The sequence below is a fragment of the Rhincodon typus genome, chromosome 3 (genome assembly GCF_021869965.1).
Source record: "Rhincodon typus isolate 14 chromosome 3, sRhiTyp1.1, whole genome shotgun sequence".
In the NCBI taxonomy this organism is placed as follows: Eukaryota; Metazoa; Chordata; class Chondrichthyes; order Orectolobiformes; family Rhincodontidae; genus Rhincodon; species Rhincodon typus.
This window is the reverse complement of record NC_063334.1, coordinates 2,739,317-2,762,536: the sequence shown is the minus strand read 5'-3', so window position 1 is coordinate 2,762,536 and position 23,220 is coordinate 2,739,317. Positions and strand designations below refer to the sequence as shown.

The 23,220-nt window shown below is 39.8% G+C and overlaps 1 protein-coding gene across 8 annotated transcripts in view; it reads right to left on the bottom strand.

Moving 5' to 3' along the window:
* Positions 1 to 5,680: 5,680 nt before the first annotated feature.
* melk (maternal embryonic leucine zipper kinase) overlaps positions 5,681 to 23,220 on the bottom strand; it is an 89,531-nt gene continuing 71,991 nt past the window's right edge. For 7 of the 8 annotated variants that reach the window (XM_048593313.1, XM_020512382.2, XM_048593306.1 and 4 more), the window contains 2 exons: positions 16,475 to 16,578; positions 5,781 to 6,735 (listed from right to left, as the gene is read on the bottom strand). In XM_048593313.1, the coding sequence (XP_048449270.1) occupies positions 6,558 to 6,735; positions 16,475 to 16,578 (282 nt within the window). In that variant the 3' untranslated portion in view covers positions 5,781 to 6,557. Of the gene's footprint in view, positions 6,736 to 16,474; positions 16,579 to 23,220 lie in introns of all 8 variants that reach the window. The other variant, XM_020512358.2, reaches the window with a different exon arrangement.

Genomic DNA, 23,220 nt, shown 5'->3' with positions numbered 1-23,220 from the left:
TTTTCATTTGTTTGGTTTAAACTCTTTTAAAAGATCACAATCGGTAGCCGCATATTTCTTGTCCATTACATCAGACACGACACATTTTTATCATCATTGTTGACAAACTTGTTATGGGAAAACTTTTCCTGAAACAGGGTCTTGTGCATCACAGTTCCTTCCCTGTCTCTGGGTCAAAACTCCCAGAACTCCCTGTCTAATGGTGCTGTGGGTATATTATACCTAATGGACTGGACTGCAGCAGATCAAGAAGGCAGCTCACAATCACCTCCTCAATGACAATTAAAAATTGGGCTCGTAAATGCTGGCCCAACTGGTGAACCCACAGCTCATAAATCAATTTTTAAAAATTGCAAGTATTTTCCCAAACAGTCTTTAGAAGAAAATGAAAAAGAAAAGGTCTGGCAGATGGAATACAATGTAAATAAATGTGAAGTCATACATTTTGGTAGGAGTAATAGTAAAAAGGATTATTACTTGAATGGTAAAAAGTTGCAGCATGCTGCTATGCAGAGGGACCTGGGTGTCCTTGCACATGAATCACAGAACGTAGGTCTGCAGGTACAACAAGTAATTTGGAAGGCAAATGGAATTTTGTCCTTCATTGCTAAAGGGATTGAGATTAAGAGCAGAGAGGTTATGATGCAGCTGTACAAGGTGCTGGTGAGGCCACACCTGGAGTACTGTGTGCAGTTTTGGTCTCCTTACTTGAGAAAGGATGTACTGGCACTGGAGGGGGTGCAAAGGAGGTTCACTAGGTTGATTCCGGAGTTGAGGGGGTTGGCTTATGAGGAGAGACTGAGTAGATTGGGATTATATTCATTGGAATTCAGAAGATTGAGGGGGGATCTTATAGAAACATATAAAATTATGAAGGGAATAGATAAGATAGAAGTAGAGAGGATGTTTCCACTGGCAGGTGAAGCTAGGACAAGAGGGCATAGCCTCAAGATTAGAGGGACCAGATTTAGGACTGAATTGAGAAGGAAATTCTTCACCCAGAGGGTTGTTAATCTATGGAATTCCTTGCCCAGTGAAGTAGTTGACGCTACTTCAGTAAACGTTTTTAAAGATAAGGTAGATTTTTTTTGAACAATAAAGGAATTAAGGGATATGGTGAGAACGCGGGTAAGTGGATCTGAGTCCACAAAAAGATCAGCCATGATCTTATTGAATGGCGGAGCAGGCTCGAAGGGCCAGACGGCCTACTCCTGCTCCTAGTTCTTATGTTCTTATGAATAACAATGTTTTAGAACACACAGAAACTAACCTCCTCTCAGCAACAGAAAATAAGTGAGTGAACAGGAGCCAGAATTTCTATTACCTAAAGATAAATAGACCAAACATAAAAGCTAAACATTAATAAGGAGGTGAAAGTCAGAACAGCAAAGGAGTACTAAAACAATTTTTAAAAAAGAAAATAAACTACAAGGAATATAAAAGCTGACAAGAGCTTCATTAAATATATAAAATAGAAGCAAGAGATCAAAGTGAACATAAGGCCCCTTTGAAAATGAACTTGAGGAGATAGCTATGAAAACGATGAAATGGCAGAGCAATTAAACAGATATTTTGCATCAGTCTTTAGAGTGGAAGATACTTCAAACCATTCATCCCACTAATACTAAAGAACATAGGGAAGGAATTTAGTACCATTACAAGAGAAGTAGTATTCAATAAAGTAATGGGATTAAAGGCAGTTAATTCCTCTGGACCTTGCATCCTGGGATCCTTAAAGAAAAAGCTACAGAGATATTAGATGCATTCATTGTAATTTTCCAAAAATCCTTGGATTCTGGAGGAGTACCAGGTAATTGGGAAATTGCCAATGTGATACCCCTGTGCAAAAATGGAGGGAGGCAAAAAGCAGGTAACTGTAGGCCAATTAGCCTAATATGTATTGTTGAAAAGGTATTGAAATCAATTATTAAGGAGGTAATGGCAGAACACTTGGTAAATCATGATCTAATCAAGCAGAGTCTGCATGGCTTCATGAAAGGAAAATTGTGTCTGACTAATTTATAAGTTTTTGTGGAAGTCTGAATCAGATTGGACCAAAGACAACCAGTATTTGTACTGTATTTGAACTTCAAGAATGCATTTGACAAGGTACCTCTCAATAGGTTAGGTCATAAGATAAGATGCCATGGTGTTGGAGGCAGTATGTTGGCTAATGGGCAGGAAACAGCGAGTGGGTATAAGGGGTTCTTTTTCAGGTTGGCGGCCCATGACCAGTGGGGTTCCATGGGATCAGTGCTGGGACCACAATTGTTTACAAAATATGTTAATGATTTGGAGGAAAGAAGTGAATGTATTGTAGCCGAATTTGCAGATTACCACAAAAATAGGTGGAAAGGTAGGTTGTGAGATAGATACAAAGAGTTTACATGGAAATATTGATAGGTTAAGCAAGTGGATAAAATATTTGACAATTGGAGTATCATAACTTATACACAAAACACAGAAAGCTAGCGCTCATTCAGCAGGCAATCTGGAAGGCTAGTGGAAATATTGGTCCTATTTCAATGGGTTTAAGAGTATAAGAGTGTGGAAATCTTACTGTAATGGTACAAGGTGCTCGCGAGAGCACACCTATAGTTCTGAGAGCAATTTTGGTCCCCTTAGGAAACATTTTAATTTCATTGGGGCTGCTCAGAGATAGTTCACTGGGATGATCCCTGGTATGGAGGGATTGTTTTATGACCAGTTTGGGACTCATTGAAACATTGAGGGCTTTTAAGATGCTTGACAGGGTAAATGCCAACAAGATGCTTCCCCTCATGGGAGAGCCTAGTGCATAAGCTCTGAATAAAGGGGTGCCAATTTAAAGAGGAGTTTCTTCCGAAGGTTGAGATTCGCTGGAATTCCTTTCCACAAAGAGCTGTGGGGGCAGAGTCCTCGTGTATGTTTTAGGCTGAGATAGATTCTTGATCAGTCAGGGAATTAGGGGTTATGGGAAAATGCAAGTCAGTGGATGTGTGGAATGGTCATCAGCCATGATGCTATTGAATGGCAGAGTAGACTCAAGGGGTTGGACAGTGCACTCCTACTTTTTTTAAAAAATGGTCTTAATGTTGAGATCTGACTTACTCTATAGGCTGTAAGTAAATTGTTGGCTTCCCACTGCAGCAACCCTCACCAAAACCTTACACTTAATTATTTAACAAAACCTCAAGTTTAACTTAAATTATTTCAAATTATCTGCCATTTTTAGCCAAACCAACATTGAATATTAGGGATTGTACACCGGTACTGTACTTTGGAAAGATCTAAAGGCCATGGAAAGAATGCATAAGGACTTCAATGATGGAAGCCTTAAATTATGCTGCAAGGGACATTTTGAACTTCTCATGAGAACAAATGTTAAATGACAATCTGATAGCAATTCTGAAGACTAGTTTTGAAATTGAAAAGTACTATCTTTGACTAGTCTCTGGCTCAGTAACTAGATGTCAGAAATGTTCGATCTCCAAAAGGACAGAAGTTTGGAACATTTTAATGCAGAAATTTGGTTGGAGTTGCAATGGTGCTCCTTAAACAATGGTGGAAGCAGAACCATATTCTCTTTTAAAAAGCATGTAAATACTGGAAAGAGAAAATTTTGCAAAAAGTGTGCAGAGAAAGGGAGTGAATGTCTAGTTCTCTGAACGGAATCCCAGGCTCCAGTTAGTCTTTGCTTCTGTTTTAAGAATCATCGATCAGCACAAGATAATTAAAATTCTTTAAAATATCAACTTGATGTTTTGGATTAAAACATTTTACAGTGCTCCAAGTTTTAAAAAGTGGCACTGAGCATATAGATCAAATTAATAGCTCTGAAAGGGTTAATGGAGGAGACTGCATTTAGCTCCATCCAAGCTGATGTCATAAGAATCAGAGTGGAAGGCAGAACTTTACAGGATCGCAAAGGTACAGTCTATTACCCAAGGTCTCCTCAGAGACATGTTTGCAAAGACTGTTTTACTAATTTAATTTATACCTGGTTGGTGATAGCACTAAACTACATCTTGTTTAAAACAAGGAGGCTCTTCTTAGCCACGAGTGGCTTTCTCCTATCACACCATAAATCAAGGTAGACTTTCAGATCCAGGAAAGGGGGATAGTGGTAGCAAACTACCTGAACCACAAGTTGGTAACTCCTGGCACCACTGCACATATCTGACAGTTTCAAAATCAGAAAAACTGAGTTGTTTCACAGAGTGAGGGTGGAGGAAAGAAGGGTGAGGGGGTGGGTAGAGGAGAGGAGGGCGGAGGAGAGAAGGTGAGGGTTGAGAGGTGTGGGAAGAGAGGTGAGGGAGGGGGTGAGAGAGAGAGCGCGCGAGTGAGAGAGAGACATAGGGAGAGAGGGACAGTTTTAGTCACCCTAACACCCGAAAATCACCTTATGAGAAGGCTAGGCCTGTATCCTCTGAAGTTTAGAATATTCAGAGGTGACTTAATTGAAACAAAACCCAGAGGTGACTTGATCAAGTGGATGTGGGATGGAGGTGTCCTCTTGTGGGAGACTCTAGAATTGGAGCTATTGTTTTAAAAATAATGAATTGCCCATTTAAGACAGGATGAATAAATAAATTCTTAGAAGGTTGAGTGTCTTTGGGTGTCACAAAAGGCAGTGGATGCAGAATGTTCAAATAGATAGATTTTTCATACCAAGGGGTTGAAGGATTATTGGGGATATGTAGAAATGTAGAGTTGAGGTTAAAATCACATCAGCTGTGATCTTATTGAATGGCAGAGCAGGCTTGAGGGGCTGAATGGCCTCTTGTTTGTATGTTTGCAAAAGAGAGAGAGTGCAAGCACAGGGAGTGAAAACCTTGTAATCTAAATTTGTCCTTCATCAACTGAAGTGTGCACTTTTTACCTTTGTGGACAAAGCAGTAGATTATGCAACACAGCATCATGTCTATGGAAAAAATATTCAGTCCTACTGGATATTCATGCCACTGCTGGGAACTGTCACACACTAAATGGCCTTGTGCTACATGTTAAATATATGTAAATTGGTGTGTTCATTCATCACTTCATTGACGGTCATAAAAATCAGATTTATCTTAAGTTTATAGTTGCACGATTAGCTGAAGTATGCTTGAGCACTGTAAACAGATCTCAATACTGTAAATTTAATCAGACAGTTTGATATCCCCTTCCAATCGCCTCAAGACCTTTACTATGGTGCTGTCTTTTGGCTGGAAAACCTGTCAATTTATTGCACATTGTTTTGTTTTAAAAAAAGGTAAAAATGCGATCAGAAACAGGGAACAATTGAACAGCAAAAAGGAAAATTAAGAAATATTCTACAGGTCAATGTGCTTCGTGCATCCTTATTGTGTATCCCAATAGTTACTGTGACAGGTTACTGATAAGCTGTAAACGCACACTGTTTCCAGAAGCAATTTCCTTGTGTCACGTCAGTCCATTTTAGATCATTAGTTTGTAAATACAGAATTTCATTTAACATTCAGAAAGAGAGGCAAGTTATTTAAATCAACTTAATTTTATGCAACATACTGAGTGTATAGTTCAACTGTGGTAACCGCAGCTGTGACTCTTTTAACGATCCCAATAAATCCTCTTTAAATCACAGACAGGAAGAGAATTATGCAAATGATATATTAAGCAATCCTTGAATGCAGTGCACTGTGAATACTGGATTCTCCAAAAAGAAGATAGTCACATTTGAAAGTTAATTGTTAAATTTTTAATTAAGATTTAAAATGAAAATTGTACATTAAAACAAAAAATTACAAGTTTATTCAGGAATAACAGCATAGCCACTTCATATGGATGCAACAAATGTACTATATACAAATTGCATAAACAAGCTACATGATGAAAAATATACTGAATAAAAATGGAGAACTGAATGTAAACATAACTATTACAGCTCTCTTATACATTTATTCATGAGTTTTCTTTATTATGAAAAGCTAATTATAGCTCAATTTTCAGACAGTGAGGTTGTAGCTTAACATAGCCATGGCACTTCACAGTTTAAAAGAACACTGTTCTAAAGTTCATTGGGGATCCTGAACAATTCCCCATACAAATACTCCCTTTTTATCCTTCATTATATTTTGGTGCATAAATGAGTTCTTAAAACTTACTTGTGACTAATTCCAGTCAGGAAGCTAACACTTATTATATAATAATATTCAGGTCCAGGGAGTTAGGAATACAAACATATCTCCGAACCTAGCCTAATCCTCCTTCATTCTCCACAGTTGGTACTTTTAAAGCAGCGTCTCAGTTGACAGTTTCCAAAAGCGTTTTAAAGATTTAATTAGCTGTTGGTTCTTTAAGAGAATCACTAAAAGGGATCTCCTTTTATATGTACACAAACCTAAAACGTCATCCTGCACATTCACATGTAGCCAACGCATCTTGAAACAGTTGGTTCCAATTAGATTCAATACATTTTTGTGGGGAAAAAGTAAAACAGACTTTCTAAAATGGGGAATACCTTGGAGTAAAGCCATTATAACAAAGCAGTCCTTTAAAAACCATGAGATGTTAAAAGCTATATTTGCACAAATTCAAATTTCTAATGTAAGCATTGATTAAACATTGGAACTGGATAAAATATCTTCAACCAAACGCTTGTAAACCCAGGCATCACCCTTTAGTCGCTGTCTTCTAATTCCAATCACCTCAGGTTTGCTGAGCTGACATATCTCCAGTTCAAACTGCATAGTGACCTTTCCAAAGTCTGATCTAGTCTGACATTTTAAGGTATAGCTGTTGGAAAACAAAGATTATACACTATGAATATGCAACATAAAAACACCATATTTGCTATTGCTAAATCAAGGAGACTGGGTTTTGCACACAATAAAGAGAGATAACCCATTGTGTGAATATCAATCTTTCCTCGACTGCAGTAAACATATTAAGATTTTTATGCAATTAATGTGTGAAATTTAATAAAAACTGATGGAAAGATGATTTTGTTTTAAAGACAGCAATCTTACCATATGGTTCACTAAAAGTATCATTGGCACACGTAAACAAGTGATGTTACTGTCTAATAATCACTTGCCATTTAACTACTGTTTTTAAAAAAAGGCAACTGGACACATTAATGTGGATTTAAGCAACAATCATATTTTACACATATGGAAAACTCAAAACCTTGTCTAAGTTAGGGGCTAGCGGTTCTGCTTTATGCACAAAAGGCAATTCTGGCAATAACTATACCCATTTTGAAAAGTGTTGCCCTCTTACAATTCACCTACATAGAGTTTCCACTCAGTTATTTGTATATCAAATGCAAAATCTACCAAGCAGCACAACTGGTCTGTGCTTTAAAATATAATATTTTAAATATTCATTTTCACAGAATCAGAATTGTTACAGTACAGTAGGCCATTCGGCCCAATGTGCCTACACCAATTCTATCAGCCAATGCCAATCTCCTGCCTTTTCCTCCCTATCCCTGCAAAACATGTCTATCCAAATGATCATCCAATGACCTCTTGAATGCCTCAGTTGAACCCGCCTCCACATTTCCAGGCAGTACATTTCCGACTCTGACTACTCACTGCATGAAAAAGTTTTTACTTGCAACATTTTTGCTTTGTTTGCACATCACTTTGTTGTAGCCTTTGAACAAAATGAGCCTATTTTCTAATTATCCCAAGGTATATTCAGCATTTTCCTAATAAATTAAAACAAAGATCATATTTAAAAGCTTCTGAAACTTGCATTTTTGTTGCCCTTGCATCCAAAAGAACAGGTTTAATTTTAAAAACTTAAGGTGTGCAATGAATGTAATTAGTAGAACCGGCAGTGGTGTTCAATTTACTCTGGGCTGGTGACCAATTCTGTTAATGATGCCCATTTCCAGTGTGCGTATTTAAAACTAGTGCAAAAAATTGCAGAAAGTAGAGTTTGGTTAAATGCAAACTGTGGTCAAAATTCAACAACTTCTAGAAATGTTTCAGTGCTTTTTGGTTGAATTGTGCTGAATGAAAACCGTTCAGACGAGTGGAAGCTCCAGGCAAGTGGCCTTAATTTGATAATTGAGAGGGAAAAGATAGGTTAAACAGAATTAATTTAGGTTTATGTAGCACAAAGTGATATTTACCGGATGGTGGGAGGGGATGGCATGGAACATGGTGGTGGGGGTGGGCGAGAAGTTGTCCTCGTGGGAAACTTGATTATGTTTCTGCAGAAACATAGTCACATTTTGAGACTGGAGGTATTTTGTTTAAAACACTGGCATAAGTATACCAGAGAAAAATGTTATTTGTATGTTCTATAGGTGAGTAAATTGGCAGAATGGTGTGCAATTGGCAAATTAATTTCAATGTTCGATTAGCTCTTATGGTGCAGTGGTAGTGTCCCCTACTCTGAGCCAGGAGACCCAGGTTCAAGTCTCACCTGCTCCAAAGGTGTATATGAATGTCTCTGAATGGGTTGATTATAGAAAATACCTACAACAGCCATTGTGCATTTTGGACAGAGGAATAAGAAACCCACTTACTTCTTGGGTAATGGGGTAGATGAGAAGAGATTTGGGGTTAGAAATACACAAATCACTGGAAGTAATTATGCACGTTAATAAGGACATTAAAAGCAAACCAAATATGGAAGTAATTTCTTGAGAGAAAGAACCAAAAGCAGAAGCTATTTAAACTCGTATAGAAACTTTCTAGGCTACATTTGGCATATTGTGTACAGCTCTGGTTTCCATATTACAGAAAAGGAACGGCTCACCAAGCTGGGGTTCTTTTCTTGAAAATAGAGAAGACAGAGTGTGGGGGGGCATGCTTGACAGAGGATTATGAGAGACTAGATGTAGAGGAAATGTTTCCATCTGACAGGGAGATCTAAATTGGAAATCAAAATAATAGATCAAATAAATACGAGGAATTCAGGAGAAGTCTACTTACTCAAAGATTAGTAAGAATATGAAATGTGTTACTGCATACAAGTAGTAAATAGCATAGATGCATTTAAGGGAAAGCTGGATAAGCACTGGAGAGAATTTTAAAAAGAAACAAGTGGCTATGTTGTTAGGATTTTAAAGAGAGGCTGGATGAGACTTCTGTGGAATAAGCGCTAGCCAAGATCAGTCAGGCTGTGTTGTAGGCTCCATGTAGTCATGATGCTGACAGACATTCTGGAGAGGCTCTTAAAGTAGAGTCAACCATACATAATGCATATGGAGCCAGTGCTTTACAAAACCACTGTCAAATGAGGAAAACGCAATACAATTTGCATGAGGATCCGTTCTCCCAGCCAGGCATGCTAATGATCTACCAGGCCGATTCAGCTCAGTATGCAGTCAAAAACATTTGGAACATCACGAGCTTGCCTTAAAATGTGCATAGGTAGAAATCAATGGAAGTAACAGACATTGGCCCCAGGTATTTTGCAGAAGTACTTTTTAAATCAAACCAGTTTAATTTTGGGACAGCAAGCTATTAATGCAACAGCACCATCTAGAGGAAAGAAAACAAACTGAATGATGGAAAACAGGGAATCGGGGCAGAATTTTCAGATGGAGGCAGTTAGATTGCCACTTTGATTCTACTTTTTTTTTATACCCAAAGACATTGCTCAGCATTTCTGACCAGGACTTCCAAACATGGCCTCTTCAGAAACAGAGTGGCCTTCTTTCAGTGCCCTTCGTCATGTGGCAGCATCATTGGGACAAACAAGCCATGTCCCCATTTTATGGAACAGAAACAGAGTGCTGGAAAAACTCAGCAGGTTAGACTGCATCTGTAGAGAGAGAAAGCAGAGTTAACTGTGGAGTCCAGTGACCCTTCTTCAGAATATTCCTATCATATGGCACTGGTTTGCCAAGTCTTCATTCACTGACACACCGAACAGCTGAGAGATGTTTAAGTAACTTTTCAGAGTACTGGTGAATGATGAGAAAGGTAACTAGGTAGGGCATGGTGAAGCGGTGGGTTGGGTTGTGTGTTGGAGTGGCGGGTTGAAGGGAGGGAAGAAGTGGAGAAAGTCAGCGGGGCCAGTGATACTGGTGGTAGGGGAAGGAGATGCAGTCAGTAGTTACCAAGAGGTTAGGCATAATTTTGATCTGTCTAACATTTCCTGGGAAACCATCCAGGTAACGAAGTAGGATCTCTCTCAAGTATCTGACTAATCCTGAGTTGGAAACGTTCGCACTGGAGCCCAGGAGTTGGAGAATTGAGGTTGTTGACTTGCTCGCCGAGCCGGCTTGTTTTCATTCAGGCGTTTTCTCACCATGCTAGGTGACATCAATGAGGCGTCCGATGAAGCAGTGTTATTCTACTCCGCTTGAAATTTATACTGTCTGGTCCGTTATGGCGAGCGGTGTCATTTCCAGTTTTGATCTGTATAGGCTTATATATGGGGTCCAATTCTATATGTTTGTTGATTGCATTACGGGTGGAGAACCATACCTATGTTTGTCTTGGGCCACTATGGTTACCTTGTCCCAGTTAAACTGATCGCCTTCATTGTCTGAATGTACCAATATTAAGAACAGTTTGTCGTGCCATTTTGCTGCTAGTTGATGTTAGTGTATTCTGATGGCTAGTTTCCTTTCTGTCTGTCCGACGTAATGTTTGTGGTAGTCATTGCATGGTATTTTGTAAACCACGTTGGTTCTGCATGTTGTGGAAATGGGGGTTTTAATCCTTGTGAGTGTTTGTCGTAGAGTGATTGTGGGCTTGTGGGCCACCATGATTCCTAGTGGTCTTAGGAGTCTTGTTGTCAGTTCCGATGTCTTCTTGATGTAGGGCAGTGTGGCCAGTATGTTAGGGCGTATTGTGTCCTCCTGTTGTCTGTTTAATAGGCATCTGCAGATGAAGTTGCGGGGATATCCATTCATAGTGAGGACAGTATAAATTCCAAGAGGAGTACAATAACACCGCTTCATCGGACACTCCACTGATGATGTCACCTAGCATCGTGACGAAATGTCTGAACAAGAACAAGCCAGCTCGGCGAGCAAGTCAACAACCTCAACCACAACCTGAGCTATAGATCTTTGCCAAAACTTTAAAAGTTGAAGAATAGCCCATTGGAAGTTCAAACTTCCATGAAAATTCCTGCAGTCAAAGAGTCAGGTTTGTGAGGGAGTCTTGAACTACATCCACTCTCTGACAACCTCCAAAGACCGAATAATTTTATACTTGGAATGTTTAATGAACCAATGTTGAAAGCATGCAAGAAAAAAACAAATCTCCAAATATTGTTTTCCAAACATAAACAAGCTAACACAATGACCCAGCCTTGCAGTCATCTCAACTACATTCCAGAGTCTATCATTCCAAGCAGCTCTGCCTTTTTGGAGTCTGTGATGCAAACTCTTCCATTTATGGTAAAATTTAAAATTCCAACATTTAAAATTGCTCAAAGGTGGTCCAGGGGTACATAACAAAAGGATATTTTCTACAGTGACGCAATAGCATCCTTGTGAATGAAGAAAATAACTATTCAAAGTCTTAGCTTTCCTAGTGAAGAGACGGATAAAAATTGAGCTATTGTTTGCATGTGTATGTATATCTTAAAATGAAGCCATGACTTTTTTAAAAATCCACTAGCCCTATATATCCATCACTTCTCAATGAAGCACAAGTTGCACATTTTGAAATAGGAATGAAGAGTCCCATAGTTTCTCATTTTAACCTGTCATGTTAAAAATAAACTTCAAACAACTTCTGGAATTTTAGAACTGTATAGTATGTACAATTTGGCTTATTGTGTTGGTACCAGCTCTGAGCTTCAAGGATAACTTCAGAGTGGATATTTACACTTTACAAGAATAGATTCAGAATGATTTGATTTATGTCTATGGAAGAGTGAAGGGATTAGATTGCATCTATGTGGGTCAGTTATTTCAACTGCACAAACAGAAAGGAGCAGGAGCCATGCTTACAAGTTACATAAAAGTACAGCTAAGTTGGAGATTCTGCAGTTCCTCTTCTCTCAGAGCAATAGACAGCGAATCAGGTGACTCACAATTTGCTGTGCGCCTTTAAGAGTCAGAAGTCACATGACACCATGTTATATGGCAAAGTAGACAACATTGGCCGAGTCACATGAGTACCTACTATGTATATGCTGAGTAGTGTTCCCATGTGCGATTGTAGTTTTCATATCGATGATCTGACATGTCTTGCAGAGGTTGTGGTCGCTGTTCTCCTGAAGGCGGGGAAATTTGCTGCGTACGATGGTCTGTGTGAGGTTTAACAGTTGTTTGAAGGCGAGGAGGTGGCATAAGGATGGCCCTGACAAGATGTTCATCATCAATGACATGTTGAAGGCTGTGAAGAACATGGCATAGTTTCTCCGCTCTGGGGAAGGACTGGGCGACGAAGAGTACATTTATTGGTCGCGTCCTGTGTCTGTCTTCTGAGGAGGTCATTGCGGTTTTCCGCTATGGCACATCAGAACTGGCAATTGATGAGTTGAGCATTGTATCATGTTCTTATAACGGTGTCTTTCAGCGTCTGTAGGTGTCTGTCGTGTTCCTCCTCATCTGAGCAGATCCTGTGTATACGCAGGGCTTGTCTGTAGGAGATGACTTCTTTAACATGTTTAGGGTGGAAGCTAGAGAAGTGAAATATCATGAGTTAATCCGTGGGCTTGTGGTAGAGTGAAGTACTGAGTCTCCATCCATGATGGAGACGCGTGTCCAAGAATAAGACTGATTCTGAAAAGTAGTCCATGGTAAGTCTGATGGTGGGATGAAACTTGTTGATATCGTTGTGTAGTTGTTTCAGTGACTCTTCGCTATGAGCCCAAAGGACGAAAATGTTGATATATCTGGTCTATAGTGTTGGTTGGAGGTCCTGTGCAGCAAAGATGTCTTGCTCAAACTTGTGCATGAAAGTGTAGGCGTATTGGGGTGCAAATTGGTCCCCATGGTTGTTCCATGTGTCTGGATGAACAGCTGGTTGTCAAACGTGAATACATATGGTCGAGGTTGAGTGGATGAGTTGTAGGATGACATCTGGAAATTAGCAGTTGTTGGTATTGAGTACTGAGGCTGTTGCAGCGATGCCATCGAGTGCTGCAAAGACATGTCATTCAACCTGTTGACATTCTATTCACACCATTTGTACTATCTTTTGATGCTCTTAATTACCTGGAATTATCTTGAAATGATCTCTCTTCCTATAAATTCTGATTCTGTGCCTGTGCACTTCCCTCCCACTTCATCTGAAGGAGCAGTGCTCTGAAAGCTTGTGATTTCAAATAAACCTGTTGGACTATAACCTGGTATCATGTGAGTGCTGACTTTGTCCACCCCAGTCCAACACCAGCATCTTCACATCATGCCTTTAAAAGAGCACTAGAACAGTTTTAGCTGGGGCAGAAACCATTTGTACAAGTAATAAGTACACTTTACCCAATAAATCAGGATCAGTGATCGCCTGGAATAACCTCAATCAATTAAAAGGCAAGTGAGAAGGATTTAAGATTGTTTTCCTAATTGGCCTAGATTTTTCTCCATCTTTCTAAGAGAGATTAAATGGCTTCATATTGGGACAAGGAGTGAATGCATCACCTCAGCTACATTGAATAGGTTGGCTGACTAGTTGGTCTTTTTTTGTCCATTTTCATACGTTCATGTTGGGTGAAAACTGATTAGTTCTTAGTTGGAGGAAAATCAATCAATTAGTTCTTCATCGGGGCCCAGCTTTTCTGACTAGAGGTTTATCTGGCCATGAAAAAAGAAGGTCACCCTCTCATCTATGTTAGCAAAAATAATTCCAAAAGCTGCATGGCGTCTGGACCATGGTTTGAGTACCTAGAATACTGAATTTGTCTAGGAGTTGAAGTAAAACATACAAGGAAGCAAAACTAGAAATGTTACTCACTGAATCCAGTTAAAACTCATTGTTTTTGAAAGATAACTAAAGCCTCAGACTTGTGTATTCAAGTATAATGTCAATCATCGACTACCACTCATACCATTCCTCGTCCCTTCCAACCTCACTTCCTTTAAGAGTATAGATTTTTATATGGCAGAAGTAAAATTATTTTACAGCTGAAATTTCAAGCTGCCAATTGCCTCTCCTTGGCCACTGCATTCCCACAACACTTTGAAAGCTGATCTACACATCAATCACATTACCATGTCCTTTTCCCCACAGTAGAATCCTTATTCTTTTCCATCCCAGTTGTCCAAATGATACAGACATCATTTAATTTTTCTGAAGAAGGGTCTAGGCCCGAAACATCAGCTTTCCTGCTCCTCTGATGCTGCTTGGCCTGCTGTGTTCATCCAGCTCTACACCGTGTTATCTCATTTTGACCTTACCTTGTAGTCCCAACTGATGGTAACACTGGACAAGACAGATTCCAGAGTAAGACTTAGCTCGATAGACCATAAGTTTTACTTTTGCAATTTGGTTACTGTGGTCATTCACGGAACATATTAACACCAACTCTAAGTGTACTTTTAACAAAAGAATGCATGTTTATTACACAAAAGAAAGAAACAATGCTATAGGTATCATAAAGAAGATCGATCCAATACTCTCACATGCCACCGACACTCCCAACAAACAATATCTTTTACATACTCTCAATCCTAACGAAGCATCGCTCCCAACTTCACTTCTTTGGCCCATTCACCAGATGTGATTTTCTCTGTTATGTCGCTCCCCAAGATACACAGACAGGTTAACTCACTGATATTCCCGACCTCTTGCTTGAAGACTTGAACTTGAAGACACAAACTAAAAACTACCCTTCTGCTGGAATGGAGCCTTTCTTCTGAATTTGACTTGCACATATCCTTGGCCATCTACCTTTTATGTAGGTCACAAAAGCTCCACTTAATAAACACAAGCAAGGTGTCCGGGCAGATGATTGTTGCAATCATTTAAATCAAGTTAAATACTTTCTTGGAAAGGCTGTCTGTAGCTCAATTCTAAATGTCTTGGACGCTTTTTTAAAGAATCAGAACTTCACAGCAGAGAAAATCAAATCCCTATTTAACTCTACTTTAGAATCCAAGTTCCCAAATAGTGACTGCACATAATAAACTTCCATCACAAACATCACGTGTCCACAAGTTATACAGGGAATAGGGTAGAAAAAGAAGATCTGACATGGTGAACCCGCAACAGAATTAGATACTGCTTGGCCTGTACAAGGAGTACATATATATTGAGCTAAACCATCGCATATCCGACAGGTCAGATCAAAGCTCTACTACTCTCAATTATGGCTGAACTGTAAACATGAGTGAAAGGCAAGACCAAAGGATTTGCAATCATCTTTAGAAGTATCGTGTGGATGATTCACCTCGACATCCCACTGAGATGTCTACAAAATACTGATGCGCTTACACAGACTGTGTCATCTGTGCCCCAGACTCAAGGGCAGACCGAGCACGCTTGGTATTTTATTCCTAGAGCCTTTAGAGAATACTAAACGTATAACTTTGTTACCACAGCAAAGAAAAAACACGACAGGAGCTGATCTGCAGCCAACTTGATTCACTCCATACAATATCAGGAAAAGATTGGGGCACTGAACACAGCAAAGGCTCTGACAACATTCCGAATATAATGTTAAGATTTTATGCTCCAAACCAAGCTGCGCCTTAAGCCAAGCTGTTTCAGTGCAGCTCCATTGTCAGATAATAGTAGGTTTCACCATTAAGAAGCACCCACAACCCAGTGATCTCACATGCATTGCGTGCACACTGCCTGCACCAACTGTTTTAGAATATGAACAAGATAATGTTACCAGTCATGAACAGTCTCCACTAGCAGCTATTAATCCTCCCAGGCTGACCTTGACCCATTCCTTTGTCTGCCCAACTGTTTTTCTCTGGCTGGGCTCCATCTCCACCTATTGTTTACTCCTTTCCCCCAACCCTTCTCTAGCTTACATACTAACCTTTTCCTAGCTACCTATCAATTCTGAAGAAGGGGCACTGGACCCAAAACATTAAGTCTGCTTTCTCTCCACAGATGCTGAGTTTTTCCAGCAATTTCTGATTTCGCTTCTGATTTTCAGCATCTGCAGTTTTGGCTCTTTTTGTTTAAGATAATATTAGTGTCAACAGAGCTTTTAACAAAGCTCAGTTGGGCCTTAATTATTTACTTACATTGTTAGCTGAGTGGGAAATTGATGGACAATCTATCACCGTTGCTGAAAACGCACCCATAGGACATGTGATATCCAGCCCCACATTTCTAGCAAATGAGATCATCCTATAAAATTCAGCTATAAACAATCAGTTGCTAAAAAATGTACTTGTACGCCTGCCAACTTCTTTCATCTGTGACACTTGACAATTTCAAGTTACCTCACTTGCCAATATCACTCCAATGGTACTTTTTGGCAGTTTGATCTACCTCCTGCTGAGATTTTCCAAACCTATCATCCATCTACTCCTATCTCATTCTCTTCCACTTTTTCTCCCATTCCACATCTTTGAACTGAAGACTGCATGTGGCCTCAACATCATATACCATTATTGGAAGCTGACTAATATTATATAAAAACTTACCCTTTTTGCACAAAATCAACACGTTTTGTTGGCAGAACCAGAATTATTTCATTCAAAACGTCATCTGCATTCAGCATTGTAGTTGTAGTTACATTATATTGAGCCTGTGAAAAAGGTGAACAAATTTTACCATTCAATACAGCTAATTTGATGCAGTTGCTACATTGTTCATTCATAATTGACTGTTATGGCACTTAAGAATTTGTACAACGACAATAACAATTTCCCATTCTTCGATCAAAATAAAAATACGAAAGACATTAGGTTAAAATGCTACAATTTAGAATTGTACATTCAAGAGTGCATTAGCACATAGTCCTTTCCACAGTGGGATAAAAAGTAAATATTTATGGCTTAGATGATTGCTCAGTGACGCAGATCGTTGCATTTGAAAAAATGTCCAGTCCGGGTTAACTAGCTCTACCTAAATTTGCCTTGAGGGTGACATGAATTATTGCATACCAGAAATGAAATTGAAAAACTGACCAGTTTTCAACTAGAGTGTGGAAGCAGCACGTCAGTCAGAATTTTACGAAGAGAGTAGCCAGATAAAAATTATCTCGGGTACTTGCAGTCTTACAAGCATTGTTTTAATATTGGGCATGGGTAACAATAGCAAGCGATACTGGAGAAAGCACATCATTGAGGATACATTCCTGTTTGTCATAAAAAGATATTAGATTTACTCTAAGAACTGATTTAAACAGAGAGCTAATCTGTTGAAACCAATATGAATAATGATTCTACCTGCTCACATCACCATCCTGAAGGCAATTCAATTCTAGTTTGGATTAACCTTTGAGATAAAAAGGGAAGAGATGTTTCAACAGCTACAGGACATCAATTGTTGTTACAATCCCCATAGAAACAAGTATGTATTTTCAATAGCCAACTTGAAGGAACTACATGACAAGATCGAGTTAAGAGGTTTCAAGGTTAAAAGCAACATGAACTAAATATCATTTCATTAGCCAATTTATACAATAAACTACAGAAAAGATCCCCTTGCCTCCACCACCTGCCATTCTAGTTATATTTGACTCTTGTTCTGGAAGAAGAATGTGTTATTTAAGAGACAGTGTTTCTTCGCTCCTGAGGGCTTGCTCCCAACCCCCGACCACGGTCTCAGCTGGTTAAGTTCTACTACCTGGACTGACTTTCACATTGAGGGACAAATTGGAGATTTTTCCCCTCCAGCTAAAGATAGGTTTTCAGGCTCACTGAAATTCTCAAAATTTTTTTTATTCCAAGCATGAGCTGCTACTTGCATTCTTGTGTGGTGAGCATGAGACTTGTTTTCTCTCCTCTGTCAGATCATTGCAGACAGCACTCATTTGTGATGTTCAGTGAATTACATCGGCCTTAACCAGGTGGAAATGTTAATTAGCTTTCCCTTAACTTCCCAGTTCATTCTATCTTGGGATTAAACATGGCAAGTTCCGATTTTAAGCCATTCTGCTTTAATATCAATTGGTTAACAGAGCCCAATTTGCATTAAACACCAAGAGTTTCACTTCAGTGGCTTTCATAGTAGCTCTGATATTGGGTTGCATGGCCCAATTGGTGCTAATTAGGAGAGGCTTCTCCCACTCCTTGACTGTCTTGCTAGCTGCTGACCCTTCCTCTTGCATCTCCTCTACACCTTGTGCCTAACTTGTGCAGCATAAAACTGATCTTCCTGCCTGTGGCTGTTCATAATGGAGGTTGGTGAGCAGATGGGTTGGTGAGAACTATCAGAGCAGGAAAGGGAACAAAGCCGAAGAACCAATGAGCATGCTAAGTGACAAGCTGGAGGTTAGTAGAATGAGCATACTCTTTTTAGCTTAGAAGCTAACATTTATTTTAAAGTTATTTCATTTACAGATGTAGGATTTTAGTAAATTATTTCAACCTACAGGGGTTACTGTTTGAAACCTTTAGTTTCTGATAAGAAAGGTCCTACAGACCAGAATTATAAATTTGATATGGTTATAATGGGAAAATTTAATTTGTTTCATGTTGTTTAACATACTTTTCAGGAATGCAATTCCATTAAACAATATCAACAGTTTAAATAATAAACGTTTACAAATCTTGGGGCAGCATGGAGGCTCAGTGGTTAGCACTACTGCCTCACAGCGCCAGGGATCCAGGTTCGATTCCACCCTCGAGCGACTGTGTGGAGTTTGCACATTATGCCCATATATGCATGGATTTCCTCCCACAGTCCAAAGGCGTGCAGGTTAGGTGGATTGGCCATGCTAAATTGCCCGGAGTGTCCAGGGATTTGCAAGCTAGGTGGATTAGCCATGGGAAATGCAGGGTTACTGGGATAGGATGGGGGTCGAGTCTGGGTGGGCTGCTCTTCGGAGCGTTGGGGTAGACCTGGTGGACCAAATGGCCTGCTGATTCTTTGATGAACGTTCCGAACACCTTCCAGGGACTTTGCAAACCAATGGTTTAATTATTATCCCAGATGCTGTTTCCAGGCATGAACACCTTACACTTTCTACCCTACAAAACCACCACCTGGACCCCTTAACATTTCTTGCCAGTTACATTTACTATCAGCAGAAACCAGCAGGCCACAGGATCCCCTTCATTCCTCATTGTTTCCTAAATTAGACACACCTGGAACATCTTATAAAATGTCATCTTTGCGAAAATATGGAATATGTGTTTTGTACAAATAATAAAATTGTAAAATAAAAATATACACAAGACATTTTATTGTATTCTAATATGCTAAAATTTAGTGCATAATTGTTAAAGGTTTAGTAATTATTTTTATGACTAACACCTTTCATGTTATCATGACGAGGCTAAGGCCTGTTGGCATTTAGGAAATCAGAATAACAAATAGAATAATGCCACAAGATTTAACTTTTTCAAAAAATAATACAACTTTTTAACACCGTTAGTGGCGATTACCTTGAAATTCTGTACGTTATCTCTTCAGATTTACTTCTTAATTCCGAGAATTCTCTAATAAACAATCTTAGTTATCTCCTTCAATAAGACCCACCCACAAGCATTCCACAGCCATCTGTTTCGTAGCTCCATTTATTCTCAGGAAGAAAGATTTTCATTTACTTTCTTGCCTGTGGACGATCAGTGCCTTGTTCTGGTTACTTTTCTAGTACTTTCAAACTAATCTGGTCACTTTCTCGTGCAATAAGAAACAGAGGCTGAACACAGATTCCCCCACTGACCTTAAGCTAAGCAATCTTCAGGCTTTAAACAGAGATTAAGCCCCATCTCCCTTTTCAGCAGTTGAAGTGGCAATTAGTCTTTTATAAAATGCATACTGCTTATTACATAGGTCTAACAATTATCTATTTTAACTAACATCTCTCAGTGAGCTGCAAACCACAAGGTCCAAACTGCAAATAATCTCTTCCAGCAAACACCCAGGTAACTTGAAATTAGAGAACCTTCCTAACCTCTACCCATCTCTAAGTCAGTGCTCTGGGTTATGCTTTTTAAATTAGTTACCCTTCTAGTGAATGCTTTTAAACTAATTGAACTTCAACTCCCAAAACAAAATATACTTCTCTGGACTGCCATTACAAAAAGCTTAGCAGACATTACATCTCCAGCTCTTCAACTAAGGAAGCCCACATTGTTTTATTGCTCTTGGATTTTGACCTTGGTGATCCAAAAGCAATATTCCTAAAACTATCACATCTGCATCCTCACGTCCCAGCATATACCCCACTGAACCATTACGATCAAGCCAAAGGATCAACCCCGGTTCAATGGAGAGTGCAGGAGGCCATTCCAGGAGCAGCACCAGGCATACCTAAAATGAGGTGTCAAGCTGGTAAAGTTACCTAACAGGACTACTTGCATGTAAAACAGCATAAGCAGAAAATGATAGTCAGAACTAAACCATCTCAAAACCAATGGTTCAGATCTAAGCTTTGCACTCCACTACATGGTAGTGGACAGTTAATCAACTCATTGGAGGAGATAGCACCACAAATATCCCCATTCTCAATGATGAAAGAGCCCAAAACATCATGGCAAAAGATAAAGGCTGAAGCATTCGCAGCAATCTTCAGCCAGAAGTGCCGAATGGATGATCTCTATCAGCCCCTTCCAGTGGTCCACAACATTGCAGACACCAATCTTTGGCCAATTCAACTCACTTTACGAGATATCAAGAAACGGTTGGAAGTGCTGAGTATTGCAAAGGCTCTGGGTCCTGATAACATTCCATCAATATACTGTAGACTTGTGCTGCATAACCTGCTGTTCCAGCATAGTTACAACACTGGCATCTACCAGACAATGTGGAAAATTGGCCAGTTATGTCTGATACTCAAAAAAACAGGACAAATCCAACCTGGCCAATTACCATTCCAACAGTCTACTGTCAATCATCAGTAAAGTGATAGATTGGGTCATCAATAGTGCTGTCAAGCGACACTTGCTCAGTGACGCCCAGTTTGGGTTCCGCCAGGACCACTCAGGTCCTGACCTCATTACAGCCTTGGTTCAAACATGGAGAAAAAAAAGAGCTGAATTCCGGAGGTGAGAAGTGACAACCCTTGACATCAAGGCCACATTCAAATGAAAGTGGCAAAGAGCCCCAGCAAAACTGGAATGAATGGGTATCTGGTGGCAAATTCTTCACTGGCACGTAGGAAGAAGGTTGTGCTGGTTGGAGGTCAGTCATCTCAGCAGGAGTTCCTCAGGGTGATGTCCTACACCCAACCATCTTCAGCTGCTTCATCAATCGCCTTCCCTCCATCATAAGGACAGAAATGGGAATGTTTGCTGATGATTCTGCCATGTTCAGAACCATTCAAGACTCCTCAGATACTGAAGCAGTCCATGTTCAAATGCAACAAGATCTGGACAACATCCAAGCTTGGGCTGACAAGTGGTAAGTAACATTCATGCCACACAAATGCCAGGCAATGACCATCACCAATGAGAGGCAATCTAATCACCTCCCCTTGGCAATCAATAGTGTTACCATCTGAATTCCCCAATAACATTATCCTGGGGGTTATCATTGACCAGAAACACAAATGGACTCACCACATAAATACACAGTGACTACAAGAGCAGTAAGAGGCTAACAATACTGCAGCAAATATCTCACTTCATGACTCCCCAAAGTGCATCAGTTGAAAATGTACATGGTGGTATTTAACTAGTCATTAAAACCAATTTGTTGGCCAAGTGAATTATGATACACCATTTGGCTTCAAATGACAAAATCCATCGCTGTTGGTTCAACTAAGCCCAGTGGTAGCAGTAGGGATTTGTACCTTGAAAATAAATAATTTTTCGAAATGTCACCGTTAAAAAAACTTCCTGTAAAGGTTGAAGCTTTGGGATGAAGAGCAATGACAAAGTAATAGTATTTTAATATCAGCTGCAGAGGTGTTCATAGATTCATTGTTTATTTCATTCAGGGAATCACATGAGAGATGTTTAGTCGGAGTTGTGGGCGGGTAGAGGTTTTAAACATTAAAAAAATGTCAAGAGCCTAACTAAAATTGATGGGAGAAAGACTCCAGAAAGGATGGCAGAATCTCTGTCAACACAGTGTGGAGCTGGAGGGTCACCGCAGGTCAGGCAGCCTCAGAGGAGCAGGAAAGTTGATGTTTTGGGTCAGGACCCTTGTTGAACAGCATCTGCAGTTCTTGTTATCTCTGAATGGCAGAATCTCTTCAGTCCTTAAATCATACGTATACTTAAAGCTTTAAATAAAATACATAGAAGACCGTACTTAATAGGTTTTGATGCAGTAATGTTACTGAAAGTGAACAGTTAAAGGTTTGCAAACACCATTATTGAGAAAGCATCAAGTGAGTGGTTGCAGAGGAGTTGGGAGCATGTTCAGTACCAGAATGGAGTTGAATTTACACAGTACATAGAGCTGGATTAATACACAGACAGATGTAGAACCTCAGAGGGTTGAAAGTTGTTACAGGTCTGTTTAAAAAGGTTCCAGGGTGAGCACATTAGCAGCATGCAATAAGGGCAGTCTCGTGGTGTAGAGAAAAGTATAGCCTAAATGGTTAAGGCAGCCATAGCAGCAATTCAGGGCAGAGGGCAAGAAAGGGGTTGACAACGTTAGAATTAGATAAACACTGGTTAGGGAATGCAAAACTACAAAACCAGCAGATTTGGGACTTGGGCTAGGATTCTAACTAATTAAGTGTCAGGGATTAACTGGCAAGAACCCTGAACTGGAAACATGCCATACAACTCCCCTTTCACTGAACTGCTACAATGTCTGATGAAACAAAAGCAATGTGCTGGACCACCAGATATTGACCAGGACACAAGAAACAACAATGGCACACACAGCCTTGTCAACCCTGCAAAGTTCTCCTAACGTCAAAATTAGAAGAGCTGCCCACTGACTTGTGCGATAATTTGACATAGGCGTGATTCTGAGAGAATGACTTACAGCCAATGTCCCAGAGAATAGCATCACCACCCCAGAGTATAGCATGTTCAATCCTATCAATAAGACAGATTCTCTTGCACCCCCACTCAGTTCCCCATATCAAACACCAGTTGGAATATGCACCGAGACTGACTAGATCACAGAACGTACTCTGGATCAGAGATTTCTAATGTCCATCACTAAGTGTCTCGGTAGCACCACCACTGACCAAGATGGCCAAATCCTAAAAGGACATTGCTGCTAGACTGGGCCTGTGGCAGATGATGAGAATACTAACAATAGGGTAAAATGTACTTGACCCCATCTTCACCAACCTACCTGTAGCAGGTACACC